Raw genomic sequence first — 18,396 nt, 5'->3', positions numbered from 1 at the left:
TAAGCCAGAAGTGTCAGCAGTAAGAGAGTTGTATACTGTGGGATGTGAGCTTACATGAAAAGACGATCGATTCTACTATTTTCTTTATCTGTTTTTTTCTTGGTGGCCCATGTGTAACGAAGTTAAATATGCACTTTATTCTCAATATATATTTTTAATCCATATTTGACAATTTGTAATTATTTTTATTTGAACATTTTATTGGGTGTTTGTGAATTTTATCTCAATTAGTTGTTTTTATTTGTTGTTATTGTAATTTTCCTGTAGAAACTGGCCCTTTTTGCCCTTCATGGCTCTTGTACCTCCTGAGCTTCCGTAGCTCCTCCTCTCTGCCCTCACAATGCTGCTTCGCATTGATGAGGGTAAGTTGTGTGAGAAAATGCTCCGACATTATTTTGCTATTTACATGTGAAAATGAGCTATATAATCCGTAACCCTTGGTGTGTGGTGTTAACAGTTGTTAATATAATGATATACAGCTGATTTGTACTGTTCAGAACAGTTTTATTAGCAGTTTGCACGATGTTTTCGTGTAACCGTTATTGCCGTTATAGTAACCGTTGCAACACTGTGTACCGCCAGAAGTCACATCCTAATGTAGAGCAGGAGATTTTCCACCTTATTCATTGTTAAAAATGTGTTGTTTAGGAGCTGAGGTGCAGACAGACCAACAGAGGGCAAATTGTGTGTTTTGTGTCTTCTGCAGGTATGTTTTTGTTTGATTTATGTTGTAATTTCCGTTGTTTCTGTTTAGTCCCCCCCTTCATCTGTGCATTTTTACCTTGTCCACGAGGTGTCACTGTTTGTTTCATGAATATACTCTTAAATGTTTTTGGGTGATTTGTTAAAATAATTAATTAGAAAATTCATGGTTTTCAGTCATATTTGGCCTGGCTTCGCAAATAATTTAATAAGCAATTTGTTTGTTACAATGATGACATATTTATATGTAATTTTATTGCATATGTATATATCGTTAATAGACCAGACAATGCTGCTTCGCATTGATGAGGACCAAATTAAATTCTGGAAACCAGTCCCCGTGTCAGCCTCCATATGTGCCTTAGCCACGTCTGTTACACATGCTTGTATTGTTTCATGTGAAGATGTTACAACTTTTAAAATAAATTTAACCACAGTGGCTGCTTGGCTCTAGGGATGGCAATGTTGCTCAATTAGTTGCACCATTTTGGTCCAAACTGAACAACTCAACAACTTCTGCATGGGTTGCCATGAAATTTCATACAGATATCCATAGTTCCTAAATGATGAAGCCTAATGACTTTGGCGGTCTCTTCACTTTTCCTGCAAAGCCACAAGGTCAAAATAAAAAATGGAGCCAATGCAAAAGTGCCAAAAGCTGCAGTTCCTTGAATGGCCACTTGAAATTTAATCCAAGCACAACCCAATGATAAAATGGCCGGCTTTACAGCAGAAATACAAGTTTACAGCCTGTAAAAAAATGTTCTTATAGGGAAATTTCAATGTTCATGAGAACTGTAAGTGGAATTAATTTTTGTATAACTCACTTATTTATATTTTATTAAGACTTAAAGTTATGCATCATTAAGGGTTTGGCCACTCTGCATGACAGGTGGGTGCCATCTGTTGACAAGTCGCCACCATGGCAACATTGGTCAGGTTGTGTAACCATGTCATATCCAAAGATTTCAAAGAGTATAGGCATGATGTCACTTGCTGTAATAACTGTCACTAGTTCAGTGGTTTTCATTTCATGAAAGTCCATTGTAACGTTTTGGTCACTTAAAAAAATCTTGTTCAGCATTTTGTTCTACCAAAAGACTCACTATGGATTTGGATATTCATTTTTTTTTTTAAGTATGTTTCGTTTTTCACTAGAAAAAATTAGCACAAATCAGCATTAGTATTATCACAGTTAGTTAGAAGTACATGCAACTCACTGACCAAGATAGCAGCAAGCATTATGGTCACCTCCACCCTCTCGTCCAAATTTGGTCAACTCTGGGTCCAAAAAAGGCAATACGCAAACCACTGGGTGACGTCACAGTGGCTTCACCAATTATTACGGTCTAAGGAAATATCTCAAGACATATACTTGATGGATCGACATAATATTTGGTGCAGAATTCATGTTTCCTTTAGGATAAAATGTTAGATTTTGAGGATCCGTTGACTGTTCATTGAGCATCGTAAAAATCTAATTTGTCAAGTACTTTGCTATATAACCAAATCCCTGAAAATGAATTCCATTTACAAATTTGTAAAAAGAAATGATGAAAAATAAAAGGAAAGATTATGGCTTGTTAGAAATTGTAAGTGTGGGAGTTTGATTTAGCCCCTCTCATTCTTGGGATGTTGATCTTAAATCTTAACTAGACAATGATTTAGAAACGTAATGATCCCACTTTCGACAGTGTCACTGGGATGTTGTGAAGATATGCTTGCTAGAAAACGCATCTAGATGTAGCTATTAGTTTGTATTGTATGTTAACAGCTTATTTGCTTTAGTACCTCGCTAACTACTGTAGCAAATAACAGTTAACAGTTAACAGTTCTCAGGCTGACTGACCTGATTTATCTCAAAACAACAACTCAGATAAGTAGCTCCAGTTGTTAAACCATTTTTTTCACTTTTGATTGGGTATCAACAATGCTCCGTGGGTCCTCCACTAAGGCAGTAGGTCTGCTGAGCATGTGACACAACTACAAAGTCTCTATTACAGGTTTCAGATTGTCTTGCCACTCTGCTGCCCTGGATTTATGGATTTATTTACACCTGAGAAGTGATGCTTTCAAGTGTTGTGAGCAAGATATCTTCTGCTCTGTTGATTTCTGTAAAAACACATCGAGACTCTCCTTCATGCATATTTGTTATTTTGTTCGACTTCGATTGTAAATCAGCTGCAGAATTGTTTTCCACTAACGCCGTTCTCTACAGGTGAGGAGTCAAATTAGTTTCCACTGTTCATGCAATATTTGCTTGAGGCACAATTTTCTTTCTTTTTTTCCTCTCTAAAGCTTTCTCCCTTTCCATATTTCTCTATTTTGCACCTCAGCTCGGTTCTCTCCCTCTTTTTTCCTCTCTTGCTCTCTCTCTCTGCCTGATTGGTTAGCTGACAGCCAGTTCTTCCATCCTCCACCTTGCTAGAGTAATTCATCACTCTTTTCTCATCACCTCTGCATCCACCACTCTTTCCATTTCTCCGCATCCCACCATCTTTCGGCACCCAAATTAAATATCAAGACCTCTGACAGTAATGGAAGAATTTTACTGCAAAAATTAAATGTCCACTTTTTGGAAAAAAACCCCTATTTATTCCTAAATGGTACTAAAGACAAGATTATTATTAAAAGTCAGGACATTTTAAAAATGTGTAGCAATGAACATTATGCCTTACAAAACAGATTTTCACTGCTTGTTAAATCTTTCTTGGTCTGACAGAAAGTCTCTCCCAGCAAATCTGCAGAAACCGTTCTAGGAAAGAAATCCTGATTCAGCCACTCAATACGTTCTCTTCTGTCTAACCACCAGTGATGCATTATGCTATAGATCTGCAGCCAGTAAATACTGTCTCATCACTACTGATCTACAGTCCTGTACATCTACATTTATCAGCCCCAGTCTGGCGTCAAACGGTTAGTTTGTCCATGTTAAATACAGTCTTGTCACTGCTAATTAACAATGATCTGTATCTATATTCACTAATTGCTCTCTGATGATGTTTATTTAGAGGATGCTGTATGTGGGAGCTCATTGGTGATAATCTGATGCCTCAAACATGCACTGATGGTATCTAGATGGGTTACGAAATCTCATCACTGATGATCTGTGATGCTACACATTAGCATCCTGTAAACACTGTCAAGTTTTGTCATATGCCAAATATATATATGTATTTGGTGAATGCTAAGGGGACTATATATGTTTTTATGCCTCTGCAATAGCCGAGGATAGAGGCATTACGTTCTTTGGGTTGACTGTCCATCTGTCTGTCCGTCTCTTCATCCCATCCGTGTGAATGTGATAGCTCAAGAATGCCTTGAAGGAATTTTGTCAAATTTGGCAAAACATCCACTTGGACTCAATAATGAACTTATTAGATCTTGGTGGTCAAAGGTTGAGGTTGCTGCGAGCTTGTGTCCGCCCTATTCTCATAAACACAATATCAAGAAAGTCTTAACTTTTTTTTTTCAGTTTTAGCAAAAATGTCCACTTAGATTCAATGATGAACTGATTAAGATTTTGGAGGTCATACATCAATCAAGGTCACAGTGACGTAGTCTGTCTCCCTCTTATGAGAGCGATATCTCAAGAACACCGCAAGGATTTTTTTTTGTCAAATTTGGAACAAGTAGTTACTTGGATTAACAACGCACTGATTAGCTTTGGTAGTCATAGGTCAAGGTCACAATTACCTTGCATCCATCTCATTCTTGTGAATTCAGTTTCTCAAAAAGGCCCTCAGGGAGTTTCTTCAAATTTGGCACAAAGGTCCACTTGGACTTAAGAATTATCTGATTAGAATTTGGTCATTGAAAGTCAAAGGTCAAGGTCACTGTGACCTCACGAAACATACTTTGGCTATAACTCAAGATTTTATACGTTAATTAAGACAGGATTTCACATAAAAGGTGACATCATAATACTCTACAAAAGACTTGTGGCCATTACTCAAAGTCATAATTCAAGAACAGAAGGGGAGACATTTGTTCAGATTTTTAATTGGTGACACAAATCTTGACACTAATCTTGAGTGTAGAGGCCAAAATCTGTAAAGACTTGGTGTAAATAAATGTTTCAGTTATACAATATGTTTGCTCCAATTGTGTGCAAGAAATGATTAAAGATAGAGATAGAAGTGAAAAGGGGGAAGGGTACAATAGAGAAGCACTAAATCCCCAAGAAATCAGTAAAACTTGCCGGAGAAAGCAAAAGCTGTAAATCTACCTAACGACCTCCCCCTAATAAATCCTGAGTGATCAGTTGAAGAGGAAGCGATCCGGATTCTTTACTGTGCGGTTTTAGGACCACTGAATCAGAAAGTGCTGAGCTGGTGCTGATCGAGAGCTCTCCCTCTTTCTCTTTTTTTCCCCCATGATGCTCTTGTGGCTCCTCCATAATTATGGAACCTCTGCAGCTGAGGAAGATGTGTTACACACACACACACACACACACACACACACACACAAATATGCAGCGCCAAAACAAACTAAACCCATTAAAACCAAACCAAACATGTCGTCAAAAGCTCCAGATCTCTTTTCTCTCCCTCTTCGCCTGCTTATCTCTCGCCCAGCGGAGACGGAGAAGATGAGATCAATTTTCGGATCCAAGCTTGATTAAATATCGACAAGGCCCGGTTCCCCCTCAGAAAGCAGCTCTTTGATCACGAGATGAAAAGCTTTCAAAGTGCCCATCATTGTCTTAGAAATCAAACTTATTAGTTTCGCCCTGCATATCGCCAAGCCCCTAAGGGCACAAAAACTCTAAAATTATACTCTTTTATAATGTAATTGTAGGCAATACGCTTTCAGTGTTTTCAGAGTCCCCGGAGCAAAGCATGATTGCAGATAGTAAAAAGAAAACTTATCTGGCTATTATCTGGCTATTCATTTTTTTTTCTCTGCTTGAAAACTGACGGTTAAAATCAGATTTCAATTTTTTTTGCTGTCTTTGACTAAATATGTTTCGAAGCCTCTTAGAAGAAGTTTCATAACACTGAACATCTTTTGTAAACTTTTCAGCTATGATCCAATAACGATTGGAGAATAAGCAGATTGATATTTTTCAGAAGAATTCACCCATAAAGATTGATGATGGAGGCTTTTTCTCAGCTCAGTACTTCACATTATTATAGTTTCTAACATTCAAATTTGGGAGTGACCAACATCCACTGATCTTGAAGGGCATAGCAGTAACATCTATGAGAACAGTAACATTTGTACTATATAATAACTTTCTCAAGCTTGCACCAACCCTTATTTTCTTCCTTAATTCCTTTATATCCTTTTTTATTTCTAACTTTATTTTTTTGTAGCATTTTTGTGCTTGTGGAAAACTACAGCATACAATGTCTGTGAGTGTGAGCTACAGGAACTACACTGGAATATATTACACTGCCTCACAGGACCTTAAGGTTTATCTATGAATATTACTACTTAACATTAAATCTCACTACACACAACACTATATACACTATAAAAGCAAAAACATTGATATAAGGTCATTTTCACATCAAAGTTTTAAGCCCATGCAGAACTTTAGAGCAACTGTTTTTGCTGCCTGCACCTAATTTCACTTTCCAGAATTTGAGCCACCAAAACGAAAAGTGTTCTTCATTGACCTTTTGCAGTGTTTTCTAGCGGGTTTTGAGATACACAGATAGCAGGTGTTTTAAACAACACTCCACAGCATTTCTCAGTGGCATTGAGCCACCAAATGGGGTTGTTTTTTCTGACCCCATCCCTGCTTTTCAAGTAGCTTTTGTGCCAACAAACACAGATGTTAAAGACAAGACTTAATCTTTAACTAACCATAACCAGTGTTTTTTGTGTTTAAAGCTAACCACACATTGACTATAATACTGTTAAAAAAACATTTAATGTCAAACTATCAACAATAAGATGATGTACAAATGTAATGTATCTGTGGTTTACAAAAAAACACAATGCAAACATGTTTCCCTAGCTGTTGGGTCATCTTACTTCAAAAGCAATGTGCTGTGGTTTCTGGGATCATCAGCTGTCAGAGAAATGGGTTTTCAGTCCAATAGTACATTTATTTGGACTAAAGGGGCTTTAGAATTTTGGGCCATTGGAAAAATGGCCAGTCCCCATTTTTAAATACCCCAAAACAGTTTTAAAATCTTCTTGCTCACAAATACAGCGCCAAGAGACAATAATGTAACTGTGACAAACGATAAAGGTGCAGTGTTCACTGTAATGGATTACATATCTTAAATCATTTCACGTCTCTACAAGTTTTACTGAAATAAACTGAAACAATAGGTGCAAAATCAATCTAAAAATTGATGGTTTGCTTTGGCTCAGCAGTAATGTAAATTACACACAATCTGTAGTTAATGGGCCAAAACCGGCAAAACCACATGATGGTCCATTAAATATCCGTAAGGGAGGCACTAACACTCCTAAGTCCAGTCGACCTCTCTGTGGAGTCAGCAAGGAAAAAGGGACTTTGAGAGGTACAAAATAAGAAGAATCACTGTCTAAAATACATGCAGATTCTTAGAAGGCACCTTTTTTAAAAACTTTGTTTCCATATCAACCAAACACCTCTCTACAAAGAAAAAGTTGCATGTTCAGCTTTTTGTCCATTTAAACTTTAAAACAAACCAGTTGCTCCACACTTATTGTATCTTAACTCATTACATAACCATTTTCTGTTGGCTGATGCCTTTGTGTGATTCACTGACTCATGAAAAAAACTGTAAATGTCAAGTGATCTTTTGTAGTACTATTAACTTTTTTTTCCAGCAACTTCACCAAAGTACTTCAGTCTGCCTGTGAAGACACCAGGAAAAGCACGGCTCTAAAAGTGGACACTGTCTGTAAACCTGCTGCTCCTTCCGTCTAAAGTACACCAGAAAATGGCAACTTGAAAAGTATAAAATGTCAAGATAACAGAGACTATCTAGCCATTATTAGTATTTGTACAATGAATGACATTTTGCTCCATTTCTTTGAAAGCAGGTCTTTCAACCCACCTTTGAGTGTTGTCAATCACTGCAGCTAAAAACAATTAGCCTTTAGGCGTTGCTGAGTGACGTTTTTTATGAACTAGTCTGCTAGTTTCAGATGGGTTCCTGCGCATCTTCCATTTTGAAACATTTTTTTCTAGGCTCAAATTACTAGACTTCTTGGTAGATTTTTTTAGATCATATTTTACACAAATAGCCAGCCGTTCAGTCCACACACTGACCCAGAAAGTTGGACAATGTTTCACTGCCAAATATCTCTGCCTCAAGAGGAAGTAAACCTGTGGATGTTCATATTATCATAATAATGCTATTTAAGTAAAACTAGTTTAAAATGTTAAGACACTGCCGCATTTCCTTTCAAACTAATTTGGTTGTGGATGTCCAGATTTGGTCGGTTATGAGGCACTTGGGGGCAGAGCTGTTTTGCAGACTCTGACGTACAGGCATAGAGGCAGCTCTGCACACCACACTTCTTGCCTCGCTTTCAGCGACATCAAGCTCGCTCTGACCGGCACTCCCACACACACTGGTAATTATTTTGGCTGCACCCGCCTGCTCCAGACGCCATGAAAAGCAGTCTGTACGATCAATATACTTCTAGAATTTCCAAATTTTATATTTTCAAAAGCAGAGCAAAAGTGTGGATATGCAAGTATGTTCTATATGTTCTATGTTCTAAGGCAAACCTTACCTTTAGTCCTGCTGCTTAATTTTCCCAGAACTGCAACACAAAAATCCACCGCAGCCAAAAATCCTGTCCTTCACAATATTGTCATAATAAATGACATGCATGAAAAACTGTTGGCAAATCGCATAAATTAGCAAGCAAGGCCAACTATTACTCTTTACATTAATTTTTAATTTTAGCAAGATTTAATAAAGGTTTATCAGGGCCAGGGTTACATGCACATGAATATTCCTTGATTATTGCAAATATGATAATATTCTGAATTTCATGAGAGTCATAAAAACAGCATATTCCATTTATATATTCTAAATGAGGCTTTTTCCAACGTAAGCATTTTCTGAATAAGACGTGAGATTTGCCAGTATTTGTAGTATTATTTGGACACGTATGTAACCAGTTTAGAATGAGTATCTCAGCTGGGGTTCATACTGCAGTTTGCGACACAGCCTCTCGTCGGCTCTGTGCGTTGTCATGGATACTCTGTACAAAAACACACTTGCCATCAGTTTGCAGGGCTCTGGTAAAAATGCATAAAGCAAATCCCACATTTATGGTTGGAAAACACACCTAATTTAAAATATTATAAAAGCCATGGATATCAACAGGATTTTATATATGAGAAAATATAACACCAAGCTTTTCAAGAAGGGGGTTAAAGGAATGAAAGAAGGAGTCTGAGCTTGCATGGTCTAACAAGTCCTCATGCGTTAGGAAACCAACAAAAAACAACTTCGATGCAAAGAAGCAAAATGACAAGCGGCTCTCACTGTTTTACTTTTCCATATTTTTACATAATAAATGACATGTTAGAGCACGTTAGTCGAAGTACGCACAGCTGCATGTAAATGGGATTGTTAGTGGAATATTTATATTCATTAGCCATGTAAACCGCTTATTAGGAATATTGTCTTTTTCGTCATGTAAACATACTCGCCGCTAACAACTATGTAATTCCACTGTTTGTTACAAACAATGTGCGATTTTAACATTTAGAGCATCAAGTCCTCAGAACTGCATATGGAAATATCTTGTTTTCATTTACTATTTTGATATATCTATCTGCACTTGAGGGCGTATAAAAACATAAAACATAAAATTTCTAAATCATAATGGATTATCACTGCCATAAATATCTTTTAAACAAAAGATTTGTTCATCTCGAAATGTTCCCATGTCAAATACAAGCTGCTTGCAGCAGCAAAGACGCTTCAGAAGATACCGTGCATTCTGGTGAGCGAAAATGTTCCAAATTCACAAACTAAAAATAAAAGGCAGCGAAACTACTTCCAGCTCCAAGTCACCACCGGCAAACACACACACACACACACACAAACACACACACACACACACAGACTTACATACGGAGTGCCAGAGCCAAAGGGAGCAGAGGGGCCCAGGGAGACAGATTGTCTTTTAATTGGTTGAAAACTGCAGAGCTTTGAGAAGGGCTGAAGGGGAGAATACACACACACACTCATAGAAAACACACATGCACACTTGCACAAGAAACACACAATGTCCTCTGTGATAGTAAGGAGACGTAGCCGGTCCCTGCTGACTGACTGGTATAATGAGCTGAACCATGGCCAAAACCTGGAGGTGTATGCGTGTGTGTGTGTGTATCTGTTTGTATTGTATATGTGAGCGGCAACCTGCTGATATCATCAAACTAAAACACAGAATGAAGGTTCAGAGATTGAGGGTCAGCAAAGAAAATGTGTGTGTGTGTGTGTGTGTGTGTGTGTGTATGTGTGTGTAAAGGTTTGTTTTGCTGTAGCATCACTGTATCTCTACTGTAACTTCTGGCAGCTCAGTGTTCTTTAATCATCAGCCAACATTTACACTGGCAGGTTTCTGAAAACTGAATTTCATGAAAGTAATTTCAAAGTGAAGATGCTGATATCTAATTTTCGACCAGAATTTAATGTCATTTTGCAGTTTGCAATGCCAACTGCATCAGTTCCTTAAATACAAGTTGTACATGCAAATACAAACACAGATACATATACAATATATACATACATGTATATATTGTATATGTATATTAACACAATTACACTTTACACCTCTTCAGGTGTTAGAAAATAATCAAACCCCACCTCTTTAAATATACAATCGCGATGGAACTTTTTTTTTATGATTTCCAAAATAAAACTTGAATGTATTCCCAAATTCAAGTTTTCCAGCTGAATGAGCAAAGAAAATTTCACATTGGAAGATGCTGCAGGGACAGCTGCCTTGTCCAGAGCTTCTTCTCAAATTTGCTTTTTTGGTTCCTTTTTTGTTGTATTTGTTCCCTATATTTTAACTTCTGCATTATTCATGTCTTGGAGTCTCCATTTTTGCTTACATTATTTTCTTTTTTTATACGTATTTAATAAGAATTGTTGGGGAGAGCCTGACATCTGACATTTTCATTGCCAAGTTCTGCTTCTCTGTAATTGTTTTGTCTTTGACAATAGGTAACTTGAACCTGGTGTGTGTGTGTGTGTGTGTGTGTGTGTGTGTGTGTGTGTGTGTGTGTGTGTGTGTGTGTGTGTGTGTGTGTGTGTGTGTGTGTTACCTCCTGATGGTGCGCAGAAGGGTGGATCTGGCCTCATTGTGGAAGGTGATGATGATAGATGTTGGAGAAAGATCAGAGTCATAATGAAGAGTGGTGCACCTACAGAGAGAGAGAAAGAGAATGATTGAACATGATATTTGATCCATCGAAAGGCATGTCCCATATTTAGGCAAAACTACTGCTATAAGCGCATCTCAATGCCATCCTTTAAAAAAGAAATAAAATAAAATAGCATGTGAATGTAACAGTTAAGTTCACAACTTAAGTTGATGTTCTCTTTTAAAGAATCTGTTTTTTTTTCTAATTGAATATAATGAAAGTTCTGGAATTAGGAATCTAAGATATAGAATGAAAATAAACAGTTTTGGCATGTGTGTCCAAAATGTTAAATGAGCTGTGGTGATCAGACAAGACCTGTTGAAGATGAATTACTGATAACCAGCCAGAGCTCATTAAAATACACCACACAACAATGTAAGAGTGTGTGTGGTGTGTGCTGCCTTCGCTGGGTCAGCAGCCTGTTCTTCTGAAAGAGCAGAGGCACACACACACACACACACAGTATAATGAGAAGACTGGCCTTTACCTATCAGATTGATGGATTGGTGACATTTTCAAACAGAAACAGTCTGCTCGCTCTCTTCTAGCCTTCATTTTTAAAAACCTCACCTTTCACAAGTGTGTGTGTGTGTGTGTGCGTGTGTGTAAATTGTCCATGTAAAAGTTAACGCAACACACTGCACCATTGCCCAGTTTGACGCGTGGCTCTCTGCTGCCTAAATCCACACTTATACGGTGTGTTTCATTATTTTTGTATTGAAGGTGTTGAGGGTGAAATATTCAATTGAAAACAAAAAAAAAGTTTGATTGGTTTTTGCATTTTTTTTTACACTTAGAAACATTTGGGTATCATGGTGGGGTGAAACGCCTGGAATGAAAAGTAGGATTTGCCCTTTCATTTATTTCTAAGTAATTAGTGCCATACCTAAATTAAAACTGGCCGAATGAACTGGCTGAAAGACTGAACTTTCTGTAAAAAAAATAATGAAAGCTCTCTGATTGCCCTCTCATCCCTTAAAGGCGCAAAATGGTTTAGTCCACCCCTGCACTATGATAAGTCTCTAACACTGCTGGAACTAAGTGGGGGACAGCTTAAGCTGCTGGAGCACCACCATACTTTGTCACTGTTTCTGTAGGAAAGGGACAGAAATGGGTTCTGGAGAGGAGAGGAGAGGAGAAGAAAAGTTTCAAAAGCTATGTGGGAGAGACACAGATCAAGAGAGGAAGAGTGTGCATCGCAGGGCCCAGACTTTGGTTCTATGGCCCTGACTGTACAGACAGAAAAGATTAAAAATATCAGTTGCCTGTTTACAGATCATGAGAAAACATGGCATATGAGGCATTATTCAGAAGGTACATGATCTAACAATAGCAATATCTGCCCTTCAAAAACATTAATAAATTATAAAACAACTGTGATCTTATGACATACAAACTGAGAGACATACATATTACAATTTAGAAGTTTAAACTTGATTTGCTGTCTGGCACAAAAAAAGTTATAATTACTTACAGAAAAAGTTGTAACATAAGTAATTCTATTTCTGCAGAGACAGAACTGTATTGTTAATATTTCCCATTTAATCATTTAAACTTGGTTTTGGCTTTAAACTCATAGGGTATCATTTTTTGGGATCATAACATCAAACTCTAAGTGTTGTAACTAACCGTAAACATTTTCTACATTCATTAAACACAAAAAGTGACAGCAATACAACACAACTACAAAGCCACATTTATTATAACTGCCACACATATCTCTCACACATAACCCTAGCCCTTGCCAACAAAAAAAAATGTTAGGAAGATTTTCTCTGCGGCTGCCTCACTTTGTAGTTTAAAAAGATAAGATATATATTTTTTACAGAAAGATTTTAGCTTGTGTAGCTCAGAGGAAAGAAATCTGTCAAAGGGCATCAACAAAATGTTTGAACTGGCCAAACTTTGTAGAGATTCTAGCTTTTTATCTGTTTATCTGTCCAACCAAAATTCACACATGCAACTCTTTCCCCTTTTTTTTGTTGTTCGGTTATGTCTAAAGAATTCTGCATTATATTCCCCAACAAATACTGCTTAATATGGACTCTCGCAGACTTGTGTGTGAATTATTGGTTCCAAATATCCAACATATTGTGGCTCAGTTCCTACAAAAAACCCAGCATGTGCCGTCGAAGTGTCCTTGAGCCAAACATTGAACCACCTCCTGTGATTTGCTGTGGGGTTAGAACACAAGCTCAGCTCCTAATTTGTTGTATTAACAGGTCGGCACGCAGGATCAGTCAGTGCACTCGAGCACCCGGCTGTGAAATAATACAATCAGCACCTCATTAACTCGCAATTTGATTTTTTTTTTTTTTAGTTTAGAGGCATGATGATTAAGTGGGGAAACAATATCGGCAAAGCAGATTACAGAATGTGGAGAAAAAAACCATCAGAAATAAGTGTATGATTCATGCTCTTACAGCTGTAAAATGTTCATGTAGCGATGCAAGGAGAGGGTTCAGCGTCCTGCTCGAGGGCACGTTGGCCAGTTTAAATCGATGTTTGTTAGCCTCTCTTTCTTACTTTCTATACTGTCCTCCTCCATACCTATCTTTCTTCTCTATGCTTTCCTCTCCTCTTTTATTGCATCCTACTACCACTGTCGTCTTTTTTCCTCTTCGTGTTAATTTTCATTTGTTCTGTTTTGCTTTACTCCAAACATTTCCTTCTTCTTGCTTTTTCTTCCCTTCTGTTTTTCCTCTCTCTTTATATTTTCTTCTATCTTAATGCTTTCATCCAAAACTCATTCTAGTCCTCCCTCGTCTCTCTCTTCCGCCGTTTTCTTGTCTTTTTGTTTTTCTTTGCTCGCCTCCCTTCTTTAGTTTTCATTATTGTCATTCATCCTCTCTTTTCAATGTGTATCCATCTATCTATCATTACTGACGTCCTTTATCTACTGCGTACCTTTCTTGTCCTTTACTATTTCCAACCATCCTTCTGTTTTTCTTGTTATTGTTTCCTTCTTTTTATCAGTCTTTTATTTTTTCAGTTCCTGCACTTGTGGCTTTTTCAGTTCTTTCTTTTCCTGTTTACTTTGTTTTTCCACTTTCTTAACTGCATTATCAGCTGCATTTTCTATCATCAAATCATTAGATTTATGAATGAAATTAAACATGATTTAAGGACTGAAAGACATATAACAGAAAAGAATAAAAGTTGAACCAACTGCACTTTTTGTGAGTTGCAGACACATACATACTTTGGGAACAAGAGATTTTTGAATTGGAGGCCAGAACACGCTGCAAGCAGGCTGTTGTCACTTTGCATTCAGATTTCTTTCTGTCTTTCTTTGCTCCCCCTCCCTTCTTCCGTTCCTCTTTGCTCTGCCATTGTTTCCATCAATCTCCTAGTGAGAATAGGAATATGCACTGTATATATTTGTCATATCATATCCCATCATGCCCCTCTCTGCCTCCTCCATCCCTCTATCGCCTCGTCTCCATCTCCGGTTTTTCTGCAGTTGATTTATTCAGCAGCTCTACCAGAGAGGAACGATGAGAAGATAAAGACGAGCCACTACTGCGTGTGTGTATGTGTGTGCGAATGAGAAAGAAAAAGAGGGAGAGAGAGAGAGAGAGAGGGAGAGACAGAGAGAGAGAGAGACACAATGACAGACAGGCAGAGAGAGAGACAGACAGAGATGTACAGATAAAAGTTGTGCTGACAGATGACTGATGTTGAAGCTGATATGAACAAGCTTCCATACTCCCAGAGCGCATGTATGTGTGTGTGCGTGTGCGTGTGTGTGTGTGTGTGCACTAACTTCCTGACGCATCAAAGCTCAAGAGAGCACACACACACACACATACACACGCACTGGGATGAAAACAGGAGGAAATGCAGGAGAAAAAAAGTGATGAGGAAGAGAAGAGGGACAGGAGGAAATGGAGAAGGGGGTAAATAATGTGTAAGGAAAGAGAGGAAAGTAGGATGAAAGGAGGTATAAAGAATGAATAAAGGAGAGAATAGGAGGTGAGAAGAAGAATAGCGAGAAGATAAAATCGAGGTGAGAGGGTATGAGCAAATATGAGAAAGGGGAAGAGAGGAGAGATTAGGAGAGGACGTATGGAGGGAAAAGATGAGGAAAACAGAGAGGGAAGGATGAAGAGTGAGGAGAGAGCCTCGATGAGACAAGGGAGAGGACAGGGGAAGAGAGAATAGGAGGAGAGAAGAGACATAATAAGGACATAAAAAACAGAGAAGATGGAAGAGGACAGGAGACAAGAACGGGAGAGAAAATAAAGGAGAGGAGAGAGGACAGGAAAAGAGGAGGAGAATGTAAGATCAGAGAGAGGCGAGCGATGGGGATGAAGAAGAGAAGCAATGTGCGAAAGCAAATGAAAACAAGGTAAAAGGAGAGGAGGACATACACTATGGATGGAAGAAGAGAAGTGAAAAACAGCTGAAAAACGAGTAAAAGAAAAAAAATAGTGGAGAAATTGTTGGAATAGTGGAGAAACTGTTAATGAAGAGAGGGGTGACAGCACTGTCACAAGAATAAAATGTTGGCATTGTAAGTTTTTGCAAACCATAGATACTTTGCATTTAACATTTCATTTCATTTCAGTATCATAGTTGAGATTATGTATATTAGCTAATGTAGGGGACAACTGTTCAGGACTAACAAAGCCTGGTATTTTTTACACGAGAGTTCAGGACATTTTCAAACGGTCTGTGGTGACAAAAGCATTATGAAACTGAAAATTGAAATAAACATCGCAGCATATCCGCTCCATATGAAGTATACAAATGGTACATATCTGTGGTTTTTAGAAACATACAGTGCCAACAATTATTCTGGCAATTGGGCTGAGGGTGAGAAGAGAAAATGACACTAGAGGAAACAAAAGGAGAAAAAGTTTCCAAATAAATGAAAAAGAGAGTAGCTAAGAAGGGACAGAAATTTTAAGAATGACTTAAAAAGTACCAAAAATCATAGAGAAATCTATGAAGTCCACTGAAGATAAAAACAAGAAGCAAACACAAAAAGACCACCAGAGGGGAAACTGTTATGTCTAATTCTTGGTGGAAAAGCTTGTGCTGAGCCACAGAGATGAGTTGCGGGGCTTAGAGAGACACAGCAGATACCAGCCTTTTATATACTGCTGTACTGGCGTCTCTCTTTCATTAAGTATAGAGGTACTGAGGTTTATAATGGAGCTCTGTCAATCTCAGTTACACAAACTTCAATAGCAAGTTTTGTGCTGTTGTTGTGACATGATGCTTGCAATCTGCTCCATTTTTTACGCTGTATATGCCTGGCATGCGCAAAATGCAAAGGTATTGTAGAACTCCGGGGGGTCTCCACAGGTCAGAAGAGTTTCAAATATGACTTGAAATAGCTTGTTACGGTCACACTGCACATTTAATGTTTGCAGGGAAGCTCAGACATCCCTCACAGGTCATATTTTTGTAAAAGTAGAAACAAATGTCATGTTTAGAGTCCCAGCTTGTAGCAAAAGCAACGTGTCGATCCAAGCGGTGACTCCTGTCTGACCCTGATGTGTCCAGGTTACGTCCTCACGTCAGTGTGCGTTACCATGGTTACCAAAAGCATTTAAAGAAGCAGTCCACAGAGAGGCAGTAAAACATAGACTAAATCTTTCACTACCCAATGCAATCACAAATCTAGAGCTTCATTGTCTTCCAAACAAAGCTAACCATTTTAAAGCTGCATGTCCCCACACTGTCCACAGGTTGATCACAGGCAAGAGATGAAAACAAAATAGGAGGTGTAAACGTGGAGGAGACAAGGAAAGCAAAGACAAAGAAGAAAAAAGGGAGAAAGGGGAAAAGAAAACAAAATGAAGAAAAGTTTAAAAAGAGTACAGAAGGTAAAAGAAAGGATGACCATAAAGAATACTAGGAGAGGAGAAAAAAGGAAAATAAGAGTGGAGCGATGAGCAGAGTGTTTACTGTATTTCTGTCCAGATGGTGCGAAAATCATTCATATTTGATGAGCGGCACCATTTGAGGAGGGGATGTTGTTTGTCTGTGCGTGCGTCTGTGCGTCTGTGTGTGTGTGTGTGATTGTGTGTGAATTATGGTTCATCAAAGTTCATTTGGAGGTGAGATAAAAAAATGAAAGGAGGTCAACACACACACACACTAAGACACACACACACACACATAGTCCCTCTCTGCGGGCGGTGCAGCAGACCTGTCAAAGTGTGTGTTCGTGCTAAAAAATACTAATGGCCACTGATGTAGCCCTGAGATACTGCCAGACTTTTTCACATACACACACACACACGCATGCACGCACGCACGCACGCACACACACGCACACACACCTCCCTACCTGCAGCCTCTGATTAACACCTCTAAAGCTCTCCTGCCTCTCCGTCCTTCACTTGTTCTGCCTCTCAGCTTTTTTCTGTTCTCTTTTTTCAAAGTTTCTTTCATTTTTTCTGCACCCTGTCTAGCCCTCTTTGTTTCTCAGTCTCCTGTGTTTTTGTCTCACTTGCGGCTGAAAAGAAGGAAACACAAAAACACAAAGACTTGGAGTTAATGTAAGAAAGTAGTGAGTTAGAACAGCGGATTGGGGGTAAATTCTGCCACAAAAGAGCTAAATGCTTCACCGCTATATTAAACCTCTGCAAAGTCGACCCTGACTGACACTGAGCCAAGTCCTCCAACCTGAACAACAGCAAATGTTTGCCATTGCTTTTCAAAATGACCCATAAGAGCAATTCCTGATCTGGAATGTAGGTTGCATCAGTGGCAGTTCTAGACCAGTTTTACTGGGGGGGCCAGGCTGGGGCCAAGGGTTTTGTCAAAGGGACACATTAAACCCGGGCAAAAGACACAAAGACAAGCGTTCAAGCATTCAAAATCTTTAGTTTATAAAATAATATTGTACAACAGTATTCCAGTTGCAGTTAAGCTTTGTTTGAATATGTTAGTTACAATTTTCTACAATATTGCAAACCAAATAAAACATTCTTGTTGGCTTCAGCAACAAAGCAGTGTTTAAGCCTTCAACATTTTTAGTTCAGTATAAAGTACAATAACATCAAAAATACCATTATTGGTATTTGTTTCAGAAACAATACGGAAAATGAAAATGAAATAAATCAATAAGAGCTTCAGCTAAAGCCTTTATAAGGCTAGTCTAGAGGGTCTCTGCATCCCAGTCTATTTACCTTTATAGGATTTCACATTACAGCAACTGTATTCTGCGGTTTTGGTGATTTCTGGCAAACCGATCAATTCTTTATTCTTGCTTCTGCCTCTCGTCAAGTGATCAGTGTAGTAGCCTATTTTTCGAGTCATCTGTGCATCATCCAGCCAGGGATCCGACTGGAAGCAAATGCCACATGCATTTGTTCCGCATTTCGCGT

At 38.4% G+C, this 18,396-nt stretch overlaps 1 protein-coding gene across 5 annotated transcripts in view; it reads right to left on the bottom strand.

Moving 5' to 3' along the window:
• Nucleotides 1-18,396, bottom strand: part of galnt14 (UDP-N-acetyl-alpha-D-galactosamine:polypeptide N-acetylgalactosaminyltransferase 14 (GalNAc-T14)) — a 198,873-nt gene that overhangs the window by 69,004 nt on the left and 111,473 nt on the right. For all 5 annotated transcript variants that reach the window (XM_088089131.1, XM_088089130.1, XM_088089128.1 and 2 more), the window contains one exon: nucleotides 10,952-11,050. In XM_088089131.1, the coding sequence (XP_087945257.1) occupies nucleotides 10,952-11,050 (99 nt within the window). The remainder of the gene's footprint in view (nucleotides 1-10,951; nucleotides 11,051-18,396) is intronic.

This window comes from Plectropomus leopardus, chromosome 16 (genome assembly GCF_026936395.1).
Source record: "Plectropomus leopardus strain MGB_pleo_1.0 chromosome 16, ASM2693639v1, whole genome shotgun sequence".
NCBI lineage: Eukaryota > Metazoa > Chordata > Actinopteri > Perciformes > Serranidae > Plectropomus > Plectropomus leopardus.
This window is presented reverse-complemented; position numbering and strand designations above follow the sequence as displayed.